The sequence below is a fragment of the Lissotriton helveticus genome, chromosome 2_1 (assembly GCF_964261635.1).
Source record: "Lissotriton helveticus chromosome 2_1, aLisHel1.1, whole genome shotgun sequence".
Taxonomy (NCBI): Eukaryota; Metazoa; Chordata; class Amphibia; order Caudata; family Salamandridae; genus Lissotriton; species Lissotriton helveticus.
In genome coordinates this window covers 74,320,879-74,342,575 of record NC_136059.1, presented here as the reverse complement: position 1 = coordinate 74,342,575, position 21,697 = coordinate 74,320,879, and the positions used below count along the sequence as shown (strand labels likewise).

Below are 21,697 nucleotides of genomic sequence, written 5' to 3'. Positions count from 1 at the left end.
AGAACCGAGTGGCATCCCACGCCCACTTCTACTTTGGGCATGACTTTAATTGCACCCTTGACGAGAAACATCAGAACCTCTCTGGAAAGGATACAGACTGATCAGTTGAATATTCTGTGTAAATTGTGGAGACTGAGAGGTGGGGTTTTCAGAAGCGAAGGGCATAGCCAACTTGGACAATTTGTAGAACCCGTTGGTCAAATGTGATCACCTGCCAGTCTAGTAGTCAATGATGGATCCAGTCTGCAACTGGGCGCAGTGGACCACCCACGGGTGAACTAAAGGAATTTGTAGGTTTTGCCTGGAAAAGAGTAAAGGACTGGAGTTGTTGCTGTACTCCCTGTTGCTTAGCATCTCCTCTGCCCCTGTAACCACAAAAACTCTGTGTGAGCTTGGATCGGCTGCAAAGGCGGACTGAATGTCACACCCCCAGAGTAGCCCCGGAAATTCTTGTACTGCTGGATAAACAGGCAGGCTTGGGGAAGCTCACGCGTGCTCTGCTACCCTTAAAACATTCTAAGGCCAAATCACCTTTCTTGCCAAAAAACCTAGGTTAGTCAAAATACATTTTCATCAAGGAAGCTTGGAAATCTCCAGAAAATCCAGTGGAATGCTTCCAGGTGTGTCATCTGATGCTGGTCTCCATGGGTTGGGCAACAGAGTCAGTGGTGCACAGACCAGAAAGTAAGATCTGCCTGGTGGCATCCTGATTTTGAACTGTTTGAGTAGGAGCTGCAAAGATCCTCTGGCTGGTCAAGCACAACTACTCGTGCCATGTCTAAAAAGCGTGGCAGTGGTGGCCCGAAGCATTCAAAGGCAAAGTGCTAGCCCGAGGAAAAACTTTCCTGCCCATCACACCAATATGATTATATTCTGTCTTGTGGAGGAAATGTTAGGCGCATTTGTGTGGCACATGCATAGTGTGTAAGTGAACCAGAGTAATGAAGGCCTGTGAGAACCACTTTGGACAACCCAGGTTTTGCATTCACACAACATGGAGGTAAGGGTATTTTCCCAGACAGTGGACGTTTATTGCCAACATTCCTGGAGTGAGGAGGCCTAGTACCTGAAATGTGGGTAGTGCAGACATGCCTCCTTTAGACATCTGATTACGCCTTTTGCTCCGCAGGGAGTGGCTAATTACCAAATGGCAGCAGTCCGGAAGACTAGAGGGTAGGGTTGGGACTGCCGATAGTTGTACAAGGTGGAAACCCTTTAGGCGTTGTCTCGCCTTTGTTTTTCCACAATTAAACTTTCATTGATTGACAAAAGCCAGGTGCAGAAACCTCACACCTCTGTCTTTGTTGTGGGTGTTTCAGGCTGGGAGGGGGCTACCGTGCTGTGAGAAGCACCACTCTATACAAAGGCTGTGCCTGGAGAGCAATCTGAGCAGGACACTTGCAAAGACAACTACACCACATAGGTTCTAAATATGAAGACCGGGGAAAGTAAGAACGTGTTTAGATTACCCAATTGTCATCTTACGGACTAAGAAGCATCACACTGGCAGACTCCGTCCAACCGAAAGGCGGATCATACCCAAATATTGGCATTTTCATCATTAACTTCTAAAACTGCTGATTCAAGGAGAAGTGTAGGTAGATTCCTAGATTCATCTGAAAACTCAACTGAATGCAAGACCCAGCTTGTGTAAAATGTTGCCAATACAAAGAAACTACTGACTTTGTATGACATGGATGAACAGAAAAAGACACACGTGCTGTAAAAATGTAAACACAAATGTAACGCATTTCAGTGTTATATATAAGATTTCTTCCTTGAAATGTTCTTACCATAGCCATCAGAGGACAGGTTCCTATGAGCAGGTTTTTTGGTTACCTCGGAAACCACAATGCTGACGTCTGCGTTGTTAGCGCCACCAGTAGATGAGATGGAGTTGTTTGATTTAATCGAACTGTTGGAAGCGGTGAGGGAGGACTTGCGAAGCTTCCCCTTTAGAAAGAAGCCCTTGGACTTGGGTTTCTTCTCGCTGGCCTCTCTTTGGAAGTCTTCGTCATCACTGTCCAGCCTCCCCACATTACTGGGCACGATGGCCGATGCCGACTCCATGTTGTCGTACTTCTTGCCTTTCATTTTATCCTTGAGTTTCCCGAACGGGTTGCGAGACTTCTCCTTGACGGATAGGTTGAACATGCTGGCGGACATGTTGTTGCGGGTAAACTTGATGGACACTTGGATCTCTCCTCTCTCTTTCTCCTTCGTACCCGGCTTCGACTGGAGTTTGTACCACCTAAAAACAAAGTTGAAATAATGAGCGAATGCGAACAGACTTATCAACCCCACCTTAAACTCCACCGACAATGCAATCTGTGGCCAAGCCTTTTCCCTCCAAAAGGAAGAGATAAACCCCTTCATCTTGCACTGAATTAAAATCAAAGTAATTACAAGCAAAATATCCAAGTAATTTATAGCGCTTTTCTTCCTCTACTGCTTTGATTTGGTTAATGCAACCTCTCTGGGTGACGGCCAAGCAGCGTATATTAGGTAGGGATCAAAAAAGGAGTGAAGGAGGTGCTGGAAAAAAAGCAAGTAAAAAAGGTACAATAAAGCCAGTTGCATTATCTAAAGCAAAGACACCAGTCATTCAGGTTTGGTCTCTAATTTTAAACTGGACCTCTTACTAAAGACAACTTTAGGTCTCGAGTGACAACCACAAGCCATTCTATCTGGAACAAACTAAATTCTCAGTATTGCCTTTTCTAAAATGTCAGTTTAAAAATAAATAAATAAATTACCAACAGAATCTAGGTTCCCCTACATACATAATAAATTACTGACACTCGCAGGCTTTACAAAAAAAATAACATAAGAGAAGAGGGGAGCGGCGGGTTCTCCTGACCCGGCACGGAACCAGACAATTTGCTCGTTTATCAGCATCTTGTTTTTAGCTTGAAATAAAACCTAATTTGCAAGCTTCCTAGTGGCAAACCTTGGGCATCCCGAATTAAGAACAAGTACCGGTGCGGATGGGCAGCCGAAAGCTTGGCCACGCCTCTTTGGTCTGTGTTTTGATGCATCACGAGATCAAGACCAAACATCCAAGCATGGCCTGATACAGGCTGCTGTACTAGAAAGTCACACTGGTATGATCGGATACACCACAGATTATCCGCACGCAACAAATACTGGTGTGGACGGTGCGAATTTACACCTGGAAGGGTATGGACTGGGAGCATTTGTGTACAATTACATATATCACTCACACAACTCGCAAGTGCAGTACATTTTTTATTTGCTGTGTAATTCACAGTCACAAAATGATGTGTTCTGTATATTTAACAGTAATGGCTGCCCCTCATTGATACATTGAACCTCATAGGGTACCCCAATAAATTGTTAAAAATGCAAGAGGGCCATAGTGCATGCAGTGTGTGGTGTGCCTTGTATGGTTTGTATAAACGACTCGTCTAAAAATCTACACAAGCATTCAAATGATAAACTCTCCTTTTACCTTTGTTTTCAGGTTTCCTGAAAAATGTTGGATGGACACGATAACATGTCTTCTATCTGTACTCCGAATGCAGGACCAACACAGTTAAACATAACCCTAACACTAAATACATCGAAAGAAATAATGGGACAATAGGTAATTAAGTGCTGATAAAAGCCGGGGACCGATAATGGGCGCTTGAAAGGGCTGAAACATGTCAACTGAAGAATAGGGTTTTTTTGATAATAATTCCCTGTAATACACCCAATAGTGAGTTTTTAAACCATACCAAAGTAACCCAATAATAAAGGGAAACTGGGGTTTCCATTAGCCATTTTTATCTAAACAGAAAATACCTCATCGGGAAAAGACATCCCAAACGCTCCCACAAAAATGGTTGAGCCCACCCTGGTTTATAGGGAACAACAAAAACATGAACTTCAACAAGAGCACCTAAAATAGTTTTTGTTTTAGTAACAATGGTTTTCTGTCAGAACGCGAGTCCACTAGACTAGAGCATCAAAAACAAAATATGTTATGGAGGCGCGATCCATCACGTGGAGGTTTCAAAACGCAGGCAATGATGTGCATTTTATACAAGCAAAGTGCCCAGAGCTTTTCCATATATTGATCATACGTCCCTTGGTACAGTAGAGGTGCTCTCCATAAAGGCAGACAGTTCCACACCGGTTCTCGACTCTCCAGTTCTTGACTCTCCAGTTCGTGAAATCTACGTTCGGGCCATGTTCGGACAACGTTGACGCAAACACTGGGCCCTGCAACAGGCCCATGTAAACTGCTGTAGCCTAGTATTTATATTAACCACAATGTTATGTAATCTAGATGGACTGTGTGCCAACTCACTCGTCAAGGAATATCCTGACACAATACCAACCACTGACCATATAAGTATCATTAATTTTTTTAGAGAGTTTAAATAGCACAAGGCCCATGGGTATCAGAGCACTGAACATTGTTGTAATGGGAAGGGATTTTCTTTCTTTGACTCTGTCCCAAGCCAGTTTGGGTGAGAATACGACTTGTGTTACTCCAGCAGTCCCTATTCACCTAGTTGACCCTCCCAGGATCTCCTATGACAGATTGGTCAGGTATGATCATGACAGAAGACATCATAGAAAAAAATCGGCTAAAGTAGATCATTTGGACTTCATTATTGAAGGCAGAGAATGAAGGGTGTGCCTGGGTTTCTGGAGGCAGCGAGTTCAGAATTCTTGTGGCCGACCCTGAGAAGGTGCGGTCAGAGGTCTTTTTCTAAATCTTGTATGTTCTAGCAGGAGGAAGCTAGCACTCCATAGGGAGTGGCTTCCTCCTGATGTCTTGAGCTTCTGTGCCAAATATCCAGGTTTTTCAAGGTGGGTGGCCTTGTGGGTCAAACAGGCTATTTTAACTGGATTCTGGCTTCTAAAGGGAGCCCGTGTAGAGATTTGAGCGAGGGAGTGAGGTAGCTAAACCGCTTCATTCTTCTATTCAATCTTGCAACCTCGTTGAGGGTTGGGAGAGGTCCTGTTCTTGCTTTCGGCAAGCCGGTTAGGTAGCCCTCCCACATTCTAGTTTGTACTGACAGTGCGCCACCCGAAGGTAGCCCTCTGGAAGGGTCAAGGAGTCCCATGGACCTCCCAGACACCCCATTGCAGGAAGGTGCAGTCACTCACTGACCCCGTCTGCAAAGGGATCTCTCTTCCCTTTACAAAGTGCAGGCGGGTTGCACCTGTACAGTGGAACACGGAGCACCTTTGGATCAGCTGATCCGTATTTCACATGAATGTGCTGCCCTGGGGGCATCAAGAGTTTGCGGATACCATGGGGGCAGGGCGTTCAGTGTGATACGGAGCAGTTTCCCTGTTTGCACCTGGCGGACCTGCGTAAAGGTGCGCCGTGGTGCAAACAGAAAAGGTGTGCTCGGTAAAATACCCAGTAAAGATAGAAATTGGTCAAGTAGCTTAAGGAAAACATTTGATATGTTTTTGTTCCCAGAGATCGGTCACGTGGAGAAACCAAAACAAATGAAATGCTAGGAAAGAGGTTTAATTAAAGCAGCATTCGAAATTAGCAGCACTGCAGGTAACCGAGCGGGATCCACGCATTTCACATTTATTTGGGTTGATGGGTGCGCACGACACTGCAGGATGCGACAGTGGTCCCACCTCCCATGGCTGTGAGATTCACACCATACTTTGTAGCTGTATCATTAGTGAGTGAAGGAGGTGATCAAGCTCAAGCAGCCGGGAAACTTCACCTGCCTTAGGACCGCGCCACAAGGAGCAAATTAAGGGTATATTTTTGTTTTCAGAGCTGGCCTAAAAACCCAATTTAGCTGTTTATCCTTGTGGAATAAAAAAAAATCATCAATAAAAAATACACACAGGGTCTTTGGGTCAGCCCTCTTCCTCCATTGGTCTGGTCAACTGTCATTCACATTCTGCTTCCGCCCACCACAGCATACAGCCCGGGATAAAAGGTAAGCTCACTTCAGCCATTTGTTCTGATGCACTAACTAAGTGAAAGCATTTGCACCGGGTCACGTGCCTACAAAGAAGCACACCTGGGTGGCAGAGATGCTAGGCCAATATTTGTTTCACGAAGATTTCTTGTTTCCATTCTCTCCTTTTCTCATCCATTCATGTGTAGTTAAACTAGGTCTTCAGGTTATAGTATTAAAGCCAACAATACAGTTTCTTTGCACAAATAAGAATAAACCCCTTGTGATGTGCATTAAACTAAAAAAAGGGTTTTCTATACATTTTCTAAATAAACCCGCCTTCTAGGATGCACATGTACTGTTAAAAAGATAGGCAACTGTTCATTTTTGTATTTAAAATTTACATTGCAGCATTTGGCAACTACGCTTAGGTGATGAGTTTTTTTTTCTTTTTGCAGCAAATGCTTGTAAGATAAACTATTTAGGAGACCCACTGGACCGGCTTGCCGAAGAGAACTATTACCTTTCCCAATGCTAGTCTTCCTTGGAACCTTCAAATACAGCTCATTCAGACTCATTTTTTTCTCCTCGGAATATAAACCAGGGTCTTCAGGGGGTACGCTAGATAGAGGCTGCGTCCCTCCCTTTGTCTGCTCCCCCCACTGAATGTGCTGGTTAATGTCCTCAGGAGTGCGATAAGCAGCTGAGGTTAGGACCACTGAGGATGTGACAAAAGCACATCTTAGGTGAGATGATGTGGCGTAACAACCAGCGCTGCCGACTTTGGAACTGGGCATTGGCTCAACATCCTGTGATTCTGGGCAAATCGCGTAATCTCCTCGTGCGTACACAAAAAAAAAAAATGCATCCTTGTGAATTGTAACTGGTGGTCATATAAAGCGCTTCAATACCTTTGGGTAAAGTTTGTGGTAAAAAACTAAAAAAAAAAAGCCATTGGCGAGCAGTTAAGTGTAGCCAGGGCTGTGCAGAGTGCGGCAGGGGCTCGGTTGCAGAGTGTGTGTGTGTGTGGATGTTTAGAATTATTGCACATAGTTACTGAGAATAAATTACAAATATTTACTGGGCCTTCGGAGTCCCACAATATAACAGGCTCCATCTTGTTGTTGCAGGCATGAGGCAATGAGCCCAATGGTTTAGCAACAAAACACTTGGATTCACCACTGGCGATTGAAAAACTCTGAAGCACACCAGGTGTCAAAGCAGACACCATCATTCCAAGAATCTGTAGCACAATGCAGGTCCAAGACACTACCCAAGATACACCCAAAATAAACCCCAAAGTCTGGACCGGGCAACCAGTGGACACCAAACCCAAGAACGTTAGCAGGAGGCTGGGGACGGTACACAACTAACAGTGAACCATGGCAGAATGTGTGTTCCTACACATGGATAAGACCTGTCCTGAGAGACCGTGATATGGAAACACCACACGCAACAACACTGGCACAATGCACAAGAACTCCCTAGAAACAGCAGGATTGTAGACAGGAGGAGGCTGTTGACAAAAACCTGGACCATGAGATCCTACGACAAGAAAAAAAAAACAACACACACCAAACCAACCTGCTGAACCTATAACAGTACAACATTATCACATGGCCACATCAGCTGTGTGAAAGGACGCCAAGATGAGGACTTTAAACATCACAAGGGGGTTGGAGCGGTCCACCCAGACTCTGATGGCACCGCCATAGCAGAACCTGGCCAGCTAGAGGGCTGAGAGAGCAGAACCCCTACCATGAAACCCCCTGTGGAGAGGGTCTGCAGCAGGCAACTCACAACCACCGCCAGCCCAGGATAAACCCTCACCATCCAAGGAACATCACCCATGGTCATGCTCACGCGGGCCACAGATGTACAGCCCATCCCTGGCCCATCTAATGACCATAGTGAGGGGCTTCCGTCTGTTACTCCACGAAGCACCAAGAGGCCAAATACTGAAAATGCCAAATCCGGGTCAGGCACCCACAGGCATGTTCGCAGATGCCCAGACTATGGAGGAAAGTGGAGTTCAGTTACCCATCTATAGATAAGCACCCATGCAGGAGGCAAGAACATGAGCAGCTAAGATGGAGTGGCATTATGGATACCATCAAAGGCGTGCCAAGGTGATCTATTCTGAAAAACTACACGCTCTCCAGCTTCAACTCTGAGTATCGTGAATGGAACTTTCGAACATGTGCTTTACACAACTAAATGCAGGAATGAAATCAGTGCTTAACTTGAGCCGGAGCTTGGCACCAGCACTTAATTTTCAACACCGGTGCTGGTGACAGTTGTCACAAAGTGGCATTGTCTGAGATTACCACAATAACAGTAAATTATTAATTACACATACATTAAAAATGACTATTACCTGCTGCCCAATCCATTGTTATAGTTTGAGGCCAGGAGTAGTTCAAATTGTCACACTTACAAAAGTGTGAAGGTAAGTAGTTCTGCCCTCACGAGAACCCTGTCAATTATTTTCTTTTACAAATTAAGCACTGACAAATAAACATGGGCATAGATGGGTGAGGGAAGGAAGCCGCACAATACTGCAAATTGGAGAAAAAAAACATTAAAAAGCACAGTAGATTCAACCGGCCTACCTCCGGCGGCGCGCGCTCCTTGGCCTGGCTACTTTAAAAGCAAGGTCTATTGCAGCAAAACGAACTTAAAGCATTGGGCTGCGGGAAGAACCCTCCCCATCCAGCACTGCCTGCGATCACGTGCACGCTCCGTGCTGCGCAATGCTCCCTGCGATCACGTGCACGCTCCGTGCTGCGCAATGCTCCCTGCGATCACGTGCACGCTCCGTGCTGCGCAACGCTCCCTGCAATCCCGTGCACGCTCCGTGCTGCGCAACGCTCCCTGCAATCCCGTGCACGCTCCGTGCTGCGCAACGAAGACGCGCCCTGTGCTCACGGCGCATGCTCCGTAGCGCTCCCTGCAATCACATCTACGCTACATAGCGCCCAGCACTCACTCCTGTGATCACGTGCCCGCTTCGCAGCGCTCCCTGTAATCGCGCGCAGGCTACGCAGTGCGCAGCGGTCCCGGTTATCGCGCGCATGCCCACTGTAACCACGTGCACGTCCCATGGTGCGCATGCGCAGCGACGGCGGGGCCTGCCCCGGGCCGAGGTCTGAAAGAGAGAGCGAGAAGGCCTGAGGGCGCTGCACTCGACCCCAGGCCGCGCCCTGAGCCCAGAAGAGGCGCAAGGAATACCATCGGGTGCAAACATTGAACCCCCCACAAGCAGGAGCAGGCTCCACGCCAACATTTGGGCAGCATTCTTCGGATATCGGAGGAGTTTCAGCCACTATAGCGGCCAATGCCCCTGCTTCTCGGCGCTGCGCCTCCCCCGCTTAGCATAACCCATGCCCCACGTTGGAGGCACAGGGATGGGTGCGTCACACACTGGAGGCTGAGGATGGACCTCAATACATTCCGAGAAAGCACAGGAAGAACCTCGCGAGGACCATTACTGAGGCTTCCCTCCCTAATCAGATCAAAGTCCGTCACATCCGTTGATCGTCGTGAAATCAACTTCTTCATTTTTTAAGTGGTTCATAGAAAACAAATATTCGTTAAAGATTATTCAGTGCATACATGCACTCTCCTCTTTGGCCACTAGGACAGGTTTGGATTGAACCCCTCGACCCATGTTTGGTAGAGATCTGTAAGAAGAGAGCTTACATCTTAGTCCATTGCCTTTTTAGGGCTCGGACTCCTCCCCCTGGGGGAGGAGTTAGAGAACTAATGTTAAAGGAGAAAAAAAAGAAGAAGAGGGCCTTGGAGAGAGAAATTCCACACATTCCTTAGGGTTTTCTGTCATCTGGTCAGTGATTCGTCTTCCTTGTGTTTTCGTTTTAATAGGCTTGAAGTGATAGGGTGAATGTAGTTTTGTTCCGCCATTTTGGGCATATTTCGTGCTTGCTTGCGCAAAGAAGTACATAACTTATAATTAGGAGCTGTCAGGGAGCCTCCGTTAGTGAATACAGATGGCCGGGCGCGTTCACCATTCAGCAGCGCTCAGTGCGCAGCTTCCTTGTTATTCTGTATTACGGCGTGAGGCGAGGCAGCTCGCTGGCGGCTGCTGGAGGAGTCGTGTTACATACAGCGCTCGCCGGCTTTCAGGATGAGAAGAAAGAGCTTCACGGGGCTCACCTGGTCTGTGAATCTTATTTTTGCAAAATAGCGCTGCGATGCTTCAGTTCTTTAATGCAGTGTATTAAAACGGTGTGCCTGGCTTTCGTTTAGGTTCAGGAAACAACGGAAGGCTGTTGTTACTTCGGGTGACAAAAAGATGCCCAATGGGATTTTAGAGGAACAAGGTTAAACACATGTTTAATAACTTTGATTTTTAAAGTTGATGTGTGCTTCAGTAGAAGGCTCAAGTAAAATGCAATTGCAATCGCCAGTATGCATCTCGTATTTGTTATGCATCTTGTATTTTTATGAATGTCTGCTTTCACTGTGCTGCTGTGTTCGTTAGCTCATTACCAACACGTTAATCGGCGATCATTCGGGATGAAAACGAGAACATTCAATCTCAGAGGATATAATATACAAACAGTCAGATATTGGCATAGTTTGTTTATTTTAAGCGTGACTCACTTGCCACCTCAAATGGCGGTGTTTGTAGACAGTCGCAGGTGCTACCCTCAGGGAATGAAAGGGTGTCTTAAGCTGTTGTTGACACTGAGAGCTCTTCACAGCTCTCCTCCTCCCAGTGGTACCCAGGAGGCTGGCTGCTGCACACACCTCCCTCTAGAAGTTAGTAGCTCTGGCTCTTTTTCATTATAGCTGCGCTTTCTAGCGAAGAGACATGTTTTCTATCAAAGGACGCTTTACCGTATAATTTAGCGAGTCTATCAGTGTCCTTGCAAAAACACACGGCAAAGCGCATGTGATCGCCTACAGTATGTTCATAATGTGGTTTATTAATCGCGTTTGCACGTATGCAGCTGCAGATGATTATTGGGCTGTTCGCCACTTTTCAGCACTGTGTGGCCTTTGATGCAGGTATTGGAATGTGAATGTGGTTACCGTTGTGGGCTTTCATTTCTGTGCCGTGAAATACACAACGTGACGCCCACGACTACAGTGCCTGGTTTATCATACCGTGTTCGGATGACAGAAATGATTGACAATGTTGGGGTTTCCCACGCGCTCATGTGAGAGCTTTTTTTATTGTTTAGTTCTCCCTGTGCGTATGAATCCAGGAGGAATAATGCACTGACTGTCTCTCACGTATATGGAGTTTACCCTTTCTTCTGAGGTTTCATCCACCTCATTTAGAGTTGGTCTCAATTTAAGAATGTCAAGGACGGAGACTGCTCTGGCATACTCCTCAGACGCCCTGATGGCTTATGGGCCGCCAGTGGTTTGGCCATTTTGTCCACGTGCCCTATTTAGAGTGGGGGATGACATGGGAAAATGTTACTTTCACACCACTCCATGTGGCAGTAAGTGCAAGTAAAAAAAAATTATTGACCCCCCAAGCCACAGGAGAAACCTCCCATGGTAAGCGAGTCATTACTTTTTTTGTTTTCAAAAGAAAATCCAGCTGTTTTAAAACAAAAATTTATTTTATTAAAGAAAAACAGTTGCATCGTCATCAATAATCATAATCACAAATGTTGTCAAACACCATAACATATATAGGTATTCGTTGTATCTGACAGTTGGTTACATGACCATTCCGGTTAGGCAATTTGGATATTCTCGAAACAGGCCACATATCATATATTTTCTATGGAAATAGACAAGTCTTTCTATACGTTGCAGCATTACATTTCTAATAAGAACAGTTACATCATCAGCAACGATCATAGTCACAAATGAGATTGAATATCATAACTTAGGAAAGCACATGCTGCACCTGACAGTAGGTTACATGACCATATCTGCTGAGCATTTTGACTATTTTCAAGACAGTCCGCATATTATACATTTTTGTGGAAATAGATAATTCTTTCTACATGCTGCATCATTACGCCTCCATATCTTCCTCATCTGAACTATCCGCTTCGTCTTCCGGTAGTAAGTCGCATATGTCTCCCCTACATGTGTTCCAAGGCGCCCATAGTGTATTCCATTTACGTGGGCTTCCCCTAGTTTTATAGACCGTGCGTTCCGTCACCATAATGACATCCATATTGCTACACCACAATGCCAGCATGGGGGGGGGGGGGGGGGTAGCCACTCCCCATTTCTGCGCTATATCTCTTTTAGCCACTATGAAACCGAGTGCAGCCCATGTCTGTCCCTGTCGAGTGAGGTCTGTGGGATCCCATATGTTCAGGATGCATTTACGGGGCTCAGGTGTGAGGGAGACACCCAATGCTTGTGACATGGTGCGCAACACCTGGCGCCAGTGGCGGTGCAGAGTGCAGAGTGGTGGTGCAGAGTGGCGGTGCAGAGTGGCGGTGCAGAGTCGGTGCAGAGTGGCGGTGCAGAGTGGCGGTGCAGAGTGGCGGTGCAGAGTGGCGGTGCAGAGTGGCGGTGCAGAGTGGCGGTGCAGAGTGGCGGTGCGGTGGTGCAAAGTGGCGGTGCAGAGTGGCGGTGCATAAGAAGGACATCACAGGCAAGTGGTGCAATATTCGCACATTCACAAGGAGATCACTAGCAGTACAGTACACACCACATGAACACACTCCATAACACATAGCAACAATACATTGGCATTTACAATGCCATTAGCTCAAACTCAAATAAATCCGAGCCCGATTGCATTTCTAATGCTTGTTTTTTTTTTATGTTGCTATACACACTCTTCTAGTTTTTGTTTTCTTCTTAACTCTTTGGTCACTGGAACACTCAGCACTACTGTAAGAAATTAAAAATTGCATACTTTGGATTGATCCACTTCTGTCTCTCATTAATTCATGTCTCAATGACAGTTTAGAAATGTATTACAATCCGTGCAGCTAAGCAATTTTTGCTGTAAATCATCTACAGATTGGGTCATTTTCTAAATCCACTAGATACATCTTTTTCCTATTCAATTTATTGCCCCGGGTTCATGTTTGGTTAATGCAGGCTCGCCCTGTTTTTGATAAATGCCCTGTGGGAGAAGCCATGCCGGAGGAGCAGTGAACGGGTAGCCACCAAGCGGTCTTTGTGGGCCTATAACAGTAGCCATAACCTAAAAGAGAAGAATTCGGATTGGCTTCCAACTCCTAGCGTTCTACTCCGGTTACTAATTTACGATAAGGGCATCTGAAATTTGCTCTGATGAAGGACTCTTCCTGGACAAATGTCAGCCGAAACATCCATGCAGGAGTCCGCGCTATTCTAATCTAGTACTTCTAATTAGAAGCCATGATGAATTCCTATGCTTGGAAGATAACTGCTGAATATGAACACCTGTTGACCTTTCAGTGGACTACAGAGTAGGGTCTAAAAACATTACTTGAGATGGACTTTCTTCGTATGGAAAATGTGTTCAGAAAAGCGAAGCAACAACTTGCTCAACTCGGATCTTTTACGGTTTTGTCAATTTAGAACAGGTCACATCAACGAGCATTACTGTTGAGGATAAGTTGTCAAAACTGGGTCACTGGTCTCCACCGAGCCATCCCGGCAACTGATGTTCAAGCTTCAGCAGCTCTGATACTCAAGGGTCGTCACCAGAACATTGACAAGCCCACGTCACCCTCTGTAAGGGTGAATGTTTTATACAAGTTGTACAGATATTGGATTTGCTTTAACTCATTTTAAACTAGAGGAGAACTTTGAGCATCTTCAAGCTTCAGTTCACTGAACCAGCCTGGCTCTCTCCCCTCTCCAGCCAAAGTCCAGGAATTAATCATTGAAGGCAGCCGGCAATCATCCATCGGCGTGAAGCGCTACCTGCCCGAATGGATACAGAGGCTGGACCGTTGTGACCCGCCTGCATATTTAACAGAGAAAGATTTGGAAATGGCTAACAACCTGCCTGCAAGGAATGCAAAGCAGACAGGAACACCGGCTACAGACTGGTTAATGTTTTTTTGGTTTTATTTACTTTATATACAGGTTTTAAATCGTTGCTTTATATGTAAACAGTCTTGTGAGACATTACGTCCAACAGAACTCCATTTTCTCTTAATACGAACAGTAGCAGCTCACGGACAAGAGTCCAGTCTCAAATCTCCATGACGGGCTTGCGGAAGATCGGAGACAGAACACAATACCGCTGTGTACATGAGAATGAAGAAATGTTATTGCAAAACACCTTTCAACTGCAGATTGTTTTAAAACTCGTGCATCAATTTCTCCATTGCTACTAGACAAAATGCATCAGTAGCCTTCCAAACAGAACTTTGGTGAGACGACGGACTAGACTCAGGAGTTAGAATATCTCCTAGGGACATTTGGCGTGTACCAAAACAGGAATTATAAAAGATTTAATACCTTCAGAGTGATGGTGTGTCACCACTGAAAAAGACTTGTTCATCACCCCCTTCACTCTGGTTGCGTCACTTTCAGAGAGCTGATTCGAGATGGGTACCTACGCCCTTGTACAGCGAGCATAGGTACCACAAACAATCACAATTATTGTCACGGCGAGGGGTTTAATATGATCCTGAAGGGTGCAGAACATTGGTTCCCAAACTTTTGCATCCCGTAGTCTCGATGGAAGGAGGAGAACTGCATATCGCCCCCCTCCCACCCCCAACAGGTTTGGCTATCCCAATTAAGACCCAGTCCTTGAATCCCTGCAGTTTTCGTGTTTTGGGAAGCTACTGTTCCTCCCATAACAGTGTTTCCCTCGTAGGTTTGCCGTGCTACCCCATACGGTTCATAGCCATATCCCATGCTGCCAGCATGACCCGAGCAGCAGCAAGGAAATGCAGAGTCCCCCATCCAGAAGGTTGAGTGGTCTGGGGGGGCAAATAGACAATCATTGATAAGTATGGGGCGGGCCGCTCAGGAATAGGCCCATACGTCGGGCAGCACAAACCCGCCATTGTATTGACTGCGTTGTAGACTTTTAAGAGCAATTCTGGGGTGCTCACCATCCCATAGTAAAGTCCGCATGTCACCCTCAATTGTCACGAAGGACTCAGAAGGGATTCGATAGTATGTGTTTTGTAGGGCGTAAAGCAATTTGAGTAAAGAGATAATTTTAAACAAACAAAGCCAACCTTCCCATCAGCATAAGGGGCAGCCGTCGCCACCGCTCCATTTCTTCCCGGCAAGTTCGCATCACCCTCCCGAGATTATGTTAAAAAAAACTTCCCTCTTCAGTGTCATGTATATATACACCAGTACTTGAATCCATGTGTTGTATGCATCAGGTGACGAGGAGCGAGGTCACCTCCAATCCACCCTGCAGAAGATAAAGTACTGATTTATCCCAGTTGATGCTATAACCAGAGTATTTTACCAATTGCGTTGTCTAGCGTTCACCTTGCACTCCTTCTTTGTGAATATTTATCACTTCTTGAATTTATACTACTACGCAGTCATTATTGCTTTGAAATGAAAATCTTAATTTATTCAATTTAAGTATTCGTATTTATCTCACACATTGATGAATAAATTGACTTTTAGTTGGTTACAAATCCAATGCATTTCGGGACAAGCCCTTAGCCGGGAAAGTGTCCTACAATATAATTGACAACCGAAATTCTGATATTCAATAATCCAAGCAATGCAGCCAATGTTTAAGTAAAATAGAGTATCTAAATGAAAATATATATTGGTTATAAAGAAACACCTTGACCAGATGAAAAAACAGCAAAACACCGCTAGGTGACTTTAGTTAAAGTGAATAAAAACGTGAATGTCACATGGTGGAAAAAAAAAATCAAAGAAAAGTCGTAACTCTGATGAAAAAAGTACACAGATCTGGTAAGTGACCCATGTTAAAAGGACCAGCATTGTAACTCGCATGCAATTCAACTAGATAGTTTGAGTTATCACGGATAGAAAACACTGCAGCGAAGTGGAAGGAAAGTTAAAAGAACGCCGTTTCGTGAGATCTATTCAATGTTGGAAATCTGTTAAATGAAAAAAGAACAACTCAGTAAGACAAAAGTGGTGTCAAGATGGACAAAATTGCATGCGTACAAGTAATAACAAACTGGTACCTTGGGGACTAGTTAGTGATTGCAATGCGAATACTTTAAAGTGTGTTACACCAGAGTCGATGAAAACTTGTGTACCAATGATACGGTGTCAAGAAAGTGCCATAGCGTGTATACTGTATAAATGTAAATGTAAATGTCATGGTACTTATAGAGCGCACTGTCACCAGACGGTCACCTTGCGGTATCGCCTATTCGGCTTCCTGGCGCTGATACTCATACCGCTGTGGAACCCCTCCTGGCTTTCCCTGTGAAGTGTCCACTCCTGGGCACCCCCAGGCAACCCAGCACTGTTGGGGCCGTTGTGGAGATTAAGCAAGCTATTGCCCAGAGTTGCAGTGTGGGGCCCGTGATTAGAATAGGCACCAAGGAGAGAATTAACAGGTCCAAGGAAATTGAGCCAGAGACCCCGCCGAGGCGGGAATCGAACCCTGGTCCCTGGCCAGAACTCTGCATCAGGGTCTGCCGCTCTAACCATTGAGCCACACTCCTCCACTAGAGAGGCTGAGCGAAAGCAGAGTAGAATCCGTTACATACCATTACTTGAAAGTGAGTTCGTCAAAGTAGCAATGCCTCCCGACGCATGTACGTGCACGGTTACGCGTCATTCAGTTTATAGTTGGCACACATAAGTTCGACGTACCAGTTCGTTATTACTTGTACGCATGCAATTTTGTCCATCTTGACTCCATTTTTGTCTGTTTCCGAGTTGTACTTGGGTGCAAAGATCTATTTAATTTGGTATAATAAAGTTTATTTTTTTAAAGTAAAGTCATGGCTAGCATTGGTTGTAACAGTGTATTTTTAAAGAATCTAATAAATTACTATTGAAAAAGAAAAAATAATCACTGAGATTCAAAAGTTATGGTTAAGACTACAATCCATAACTAGTACAGAAACCACAGAAACCACAACTTGCTCGCCAAATGCAATGCTTATGACCTCACAGTATTTAAACCAATAAATAACTCCCATAATCAAAATTTTAAAATACAATACATTCTCAAACCAAGAAGATTTTACTACTTTGTTGTCTCATCAATGGTGCGAACGGTAACGTGATATGTAATCTCATCCTTAAGATTTAGAACTTCTTTCACATGAAGGGCGAGGTCATGAGCAGTACATTTGGTGAGACGGTTATGGGTTGGATGGCTGATGCGAGTTATGGAATGCAGCAGTACTCATAACGTGCTTATTTTACTGTTTTTGGGTGTTAACTATTTAATTTCTGAAGGATTTTTTTAAACATAAGTTGGTGTTATAACAAATATATATTTGTGTCAAGTATTCATGTTTCCAGCTGTTCTTGTAACTTACTACATTATTGGATGAGATATTCAGCTTCTACAATCCATCCTATTCAATGGAGCTGTGTTTTGTAAAGTCTGGAATAGCCGGAAATTTGACTTAAGAAGCAGAACATACCAAGCTATCCTCCCTCAGGAGTGAAACAGAAGTCTTGAAAAGGTTCATGTCAATATTATGGTTGCCTGGCTGCCATGGTAAGTGCCTGCAGGCCTTGTATTGCAGTGTAATGTGTAACAAACTGAACTGAGAGGGACTTTACCAAATATGCATTTTGTGCCCCTTTCCTTCCATTGCACAACCCTGTGTTAATCTGGGGGTTGCAGCACTTTCTAGAGCTTGAACAGCGGGTACTGTGGCACAGGCGTACCGGGGTGAAGGACCCACTGCACCAGTCTCTTGAGTCCCAGTGGACAACTGATCCCAGTTCTGACCATTTTACCACCAGGGGTGGAATAGAGTGGAAACCCAGTTGTAGGTTAAGCCGGAATGGGCCGGTCTCCAAAAATCGTTCCAATGTTGTACGCTGGCAGGAGGGGTCGGGGGTCTAATGCATGTTCAGTTCCTTTCACTGAGGAGCGATGTAACCTGCAGGGAAGCGAGGCAGTGGCGGTTTCTCCTAAAGGGCAGAGGAGCGTGACCCGCCTGCTGCAAGCACAGCAGGTAAACACAAGGTAATAAAATGGCAATACTATTTTATTATAGTAGAATTGCCCTGCTCACACTGTTACAGCGCCCATGTGAGGGTGGGCAGATTCATGCAGATTGCAGGGTGACTGCTGCCCCTTTCACTGCGCATGTCAGGTTGACCGGCTGTCTTGCAATGGCCAGCCCGACGTGTATTGGTGGCACAGGCCCCTAGCCTCAAAATGAGCGCTAACCAATCCTAGAGCTGCTCTCATGCTGAAAACCGCATGAGAGCAGTTCCAGGATTGGTTTGATTTGCGTTGCACTTGGCAGGAGGAAAGTCCTTCCCTTTCCTGCTAGCCGTCACCCCCAGGATCCCGCCGGGAGAGGGGAGAGACCGTACGGAGAGCCAGCAGCATACATGGTGAAGTTTACGCCATAACCAACCACCTTTTAATGTGGCCAGCCGCCACTGAAGCAAGGGCACTTATTTTCCTTGCAGTGAGCCCTGGCATTAAGTGGCTCACCAATTCCTTTTGTCTGAGTTGAGGGTCCTCCAGGGACCAGCAAGAGTACTGCAACCAGAATCGGCATCCAGCAGAGCTACACTCAAGTGTCACTTCATAAGTTTCAAGATTTAAACGTTTGTGTATATGTAATAACTTTTGCATTGTAGGAATGTCAGCTGAGTGTGTAATTACGAGTCTTCCGCCTTATTATCGACTCCAGAATATCATGCTACCAGAATACTGTGGACAAAATAAAAAATATATGTTGAGGCTCAAAACATGGTGATGGTAAGTATAAGTGTTAGTTACGCACAGGGTAGATGGAGTATTCTTAACGCCACGTTTACATACACTTTCTTGAAATTTCGGACCTCCTTCCTTTGCACTCAATATTTTGTTTTCTGTAATCAGCATTTTAATATATAACCATAATTACGCTAATAGCATGTTACCTAGCACACAATACAAAGTAAATGTCTGAAACTCAAATATATATCACTTCCCAACCAACCCCATTTTATCAACATTAAATAATAAAAGATTGAGTTCAAATCGGTAAGGATTCGAAAATTAAAGTGTTTGTGTTACATGCAGTGCTTTTTAGTGGATGCAGCCCTTCCTAAGCTACTTTACCTTTGTGTAGTTTGTTACCTGTCCATTGGAAAAAAAAACAACCTCTACAACAGAATCATTAACCCACTGAGTGGTCATATATAAAATATAAATCCGTGACCTACACATTACTTGTAATTCTCTGCAACAGACATCAAGTCTGAGCCATTTAATTATTCAAGTCTATGACCACAGATTGTACAACTGCAATAATCCTCACAGGTACCAGTACTCTGGCACCACGCTTCTCCATTTGTAACTCCACCCCTTTCTGCTGCCTCTTCCATACCGCAGTTTGTGTTTTTTTTTTTTTTTTTTTTTTTACTGAGTTTTATATAGCACAAACTTGACCCAAATCGGGTATCAGAGCGCTTTACACAGCACCAGTTGCATTACATGAGGACACACATTCATTTTTGTTAGGCACAGGGAGATTAAGTGATTTGCCCAGAATCACAGGATGTTCCGCGTCATTGCCGAGACTCAAACCCGGTTCCCCAGATTCGAGGTTGACCGCCCTAGCCGTTAGGCCAACTCCTCTCCCCATAGTTGCTGGAGTAAATCTTTTATTTTCAATATTACTCACTATGTAATTTGAGTGCCTCATTCCCCACTTCCTTTTCATGCAGGGTTGCCAAAAACCCTAATGCAATCAATCAGATGTTTGTTATGCGGATACTAACCGAACATATCTAGGGCAGCGGCCCTTCACCGTTTGACTCATGTGGCTCCCCGCTGAATCATTACCGTAATCCGGGAACCCCCACCGAGTCATGACTAGAAGCCGGGGGACTTCCGTCTAAGCAATTTCTACCACTTGAACCTCAAAACAATATACTGAAACACGTGCGCATCAAACAAATATATGTATGATGAAATATTTTATTTAATTCACAAACAAATATATAAAAATCAAAAATGTTATTTTAATGGGATAGTTGGAGATGTTCTCAATATGGTTTCCAATTACAAAAGGTGAAGTGATATGCTAGACGAGTGAACCACTTTGTTTGCCTCTAATGCATCATCTTTTTGTCTGCGCTTGAATTGAGGCAGATTGTCCATATGGAGTTCTGTTTGCTGTGCCTGTGCTGCTCGCGCATATCAAGCTGGGGGGGGGGGGGTCTATACTGAATTTTTAGAATCCAATTTCAAATTCTTTCACATATAAATAATGTATTAAATTGTATATATTTTTCTTTAAATATAATTGAATTTATAAACCTGCTAATAATGTTCAATTTTCTTAACAGTTGTGGAACCCCCTGAATACGTTTAGTGGACCTCTGGGGTTAAGAATCACTGATAGGACATACAAACTTACACAACGTCTCTTGCTCAGGATGCCAAGCCTTTCTGATATGTCTGAAGCTTGGATTCACATTATATCACAATCAGAAAGTAGCCTCCACATAGTCCCAAGAACAGGTCTGTGCCGGAGAAGCCACTACGCAAGTGCTTGCATGATACGTATGGAGTAAGAAGAAACCCGCGGAAGGGTCCATTGCTCTGGTTAGACGAAAATCTAATTTGATCAAGGCAAGAAAATACCTTGAGCTTCAACTTCTAGCTATTCCAAACCCCCTCTCCCCAAAACTTGGGAGAAATAGTTGCGATCAGTAATTCATATTTGCCTGTAATCTGGATGAAGACTAAAGGATGCTGGGAAAAGGCGGGAGGGCTGGGAGGAAGCCGGACTTGCCCGTCTGCGAGTCACTCGTGGCGAGCCAACTCAATGGAAAATCAGCAGAAAAGTCACTAGGACACGGAGATCAGCTGGCGAGGACTGAAAAACCTTTTAAGAAACAGAATCACCAGATGCCGGAGGACTTGCAGACAAGCCGAAGATCAGTGTGGCCGCAAAAGAAGAGATCAGGAATACTTCCACCTGCTTCAGGTGCAGTCTCTTGACTTCCTGAGCTCATGTCAACCCAACAAGAAAACTACCACACTCCTCCCTTCCACCCATTACATTAAGGGAGCGGTTTCAACTAAGTAGGATGCTGAACTGTGAGGACAATCCTGCTCTGCAAATATCACTTGTCCAAGGTTTTGATGCCACCCTCGCGCAGCGCATCTTGTGGGTATGTGTGGTCGCGTGCATGAATCCAGCAATAGAGTCAAACATGAGCAAAAGAAACCGTGACCGTGTGTCATTGAGAGGACCAGGACATTTCTGTGTGCTCCTAGAGGGATCGCGCTAACCATCGCACCTTTCAGAAGATCCACAAGTGCCCGCCACCTCAACTAAGTTGTCCCTTTGAGCCTAGGATTCCCACCACCACCACTGCTGGGAGCCAGGAGCCGTGGAGCACCAGACCAGCACTGAATTAACTTTCGGGGAGTATGCCCAGCGCGGATGGTTTATCATACAACTGCCTGGAATTCAAGGTTGGGTTTATGTGCACAGTTATTACCAAGCAGTAAGAACAGCTTCTCAATCTCATAGGGTGCCTAAAATGACCCCCCCTACTGTATCTCCCTTACGACCTTTAACGAGCAAGCCGGCATCTCACCACTCAAGGTTAGAACACGGACATGTTCCTGAACTGTACGTAGACGTGGAATACCACTGCAGGTCCTCTGCGGGTGATATAAACATTACCATTAATACTTCAGATCACTTAGTAGCTACAAAAGACAGAGCACCCCGGGATCACGGGCC

The 21,697-nt window shown here is 45.0% G+C and overlaps 1 protein-coding gene across 1 annotated transcript in view; it reads right to left on the bottom strand.

The window, feature by feature from the left end:
- Nucleotides 1-21,697, bottom strand: part of RAB11FIP5 (RAB11 family interacting protein 5) — a 261,973-nt gene that overhangs the window by 118,732 nt on the left and 121,544 nt on the right. Inside the window, exon 2 of the mRNA XM_078674488.1 lies at nt 1,794-2,251. Within this exon, the coding sequence (XP_078530614.1) occupies nt 1,794-2,251 (458 nt within the window). The remainder of the gene's footprint in view (nt 1-1,793; nt 2,252-21,697) is intronic.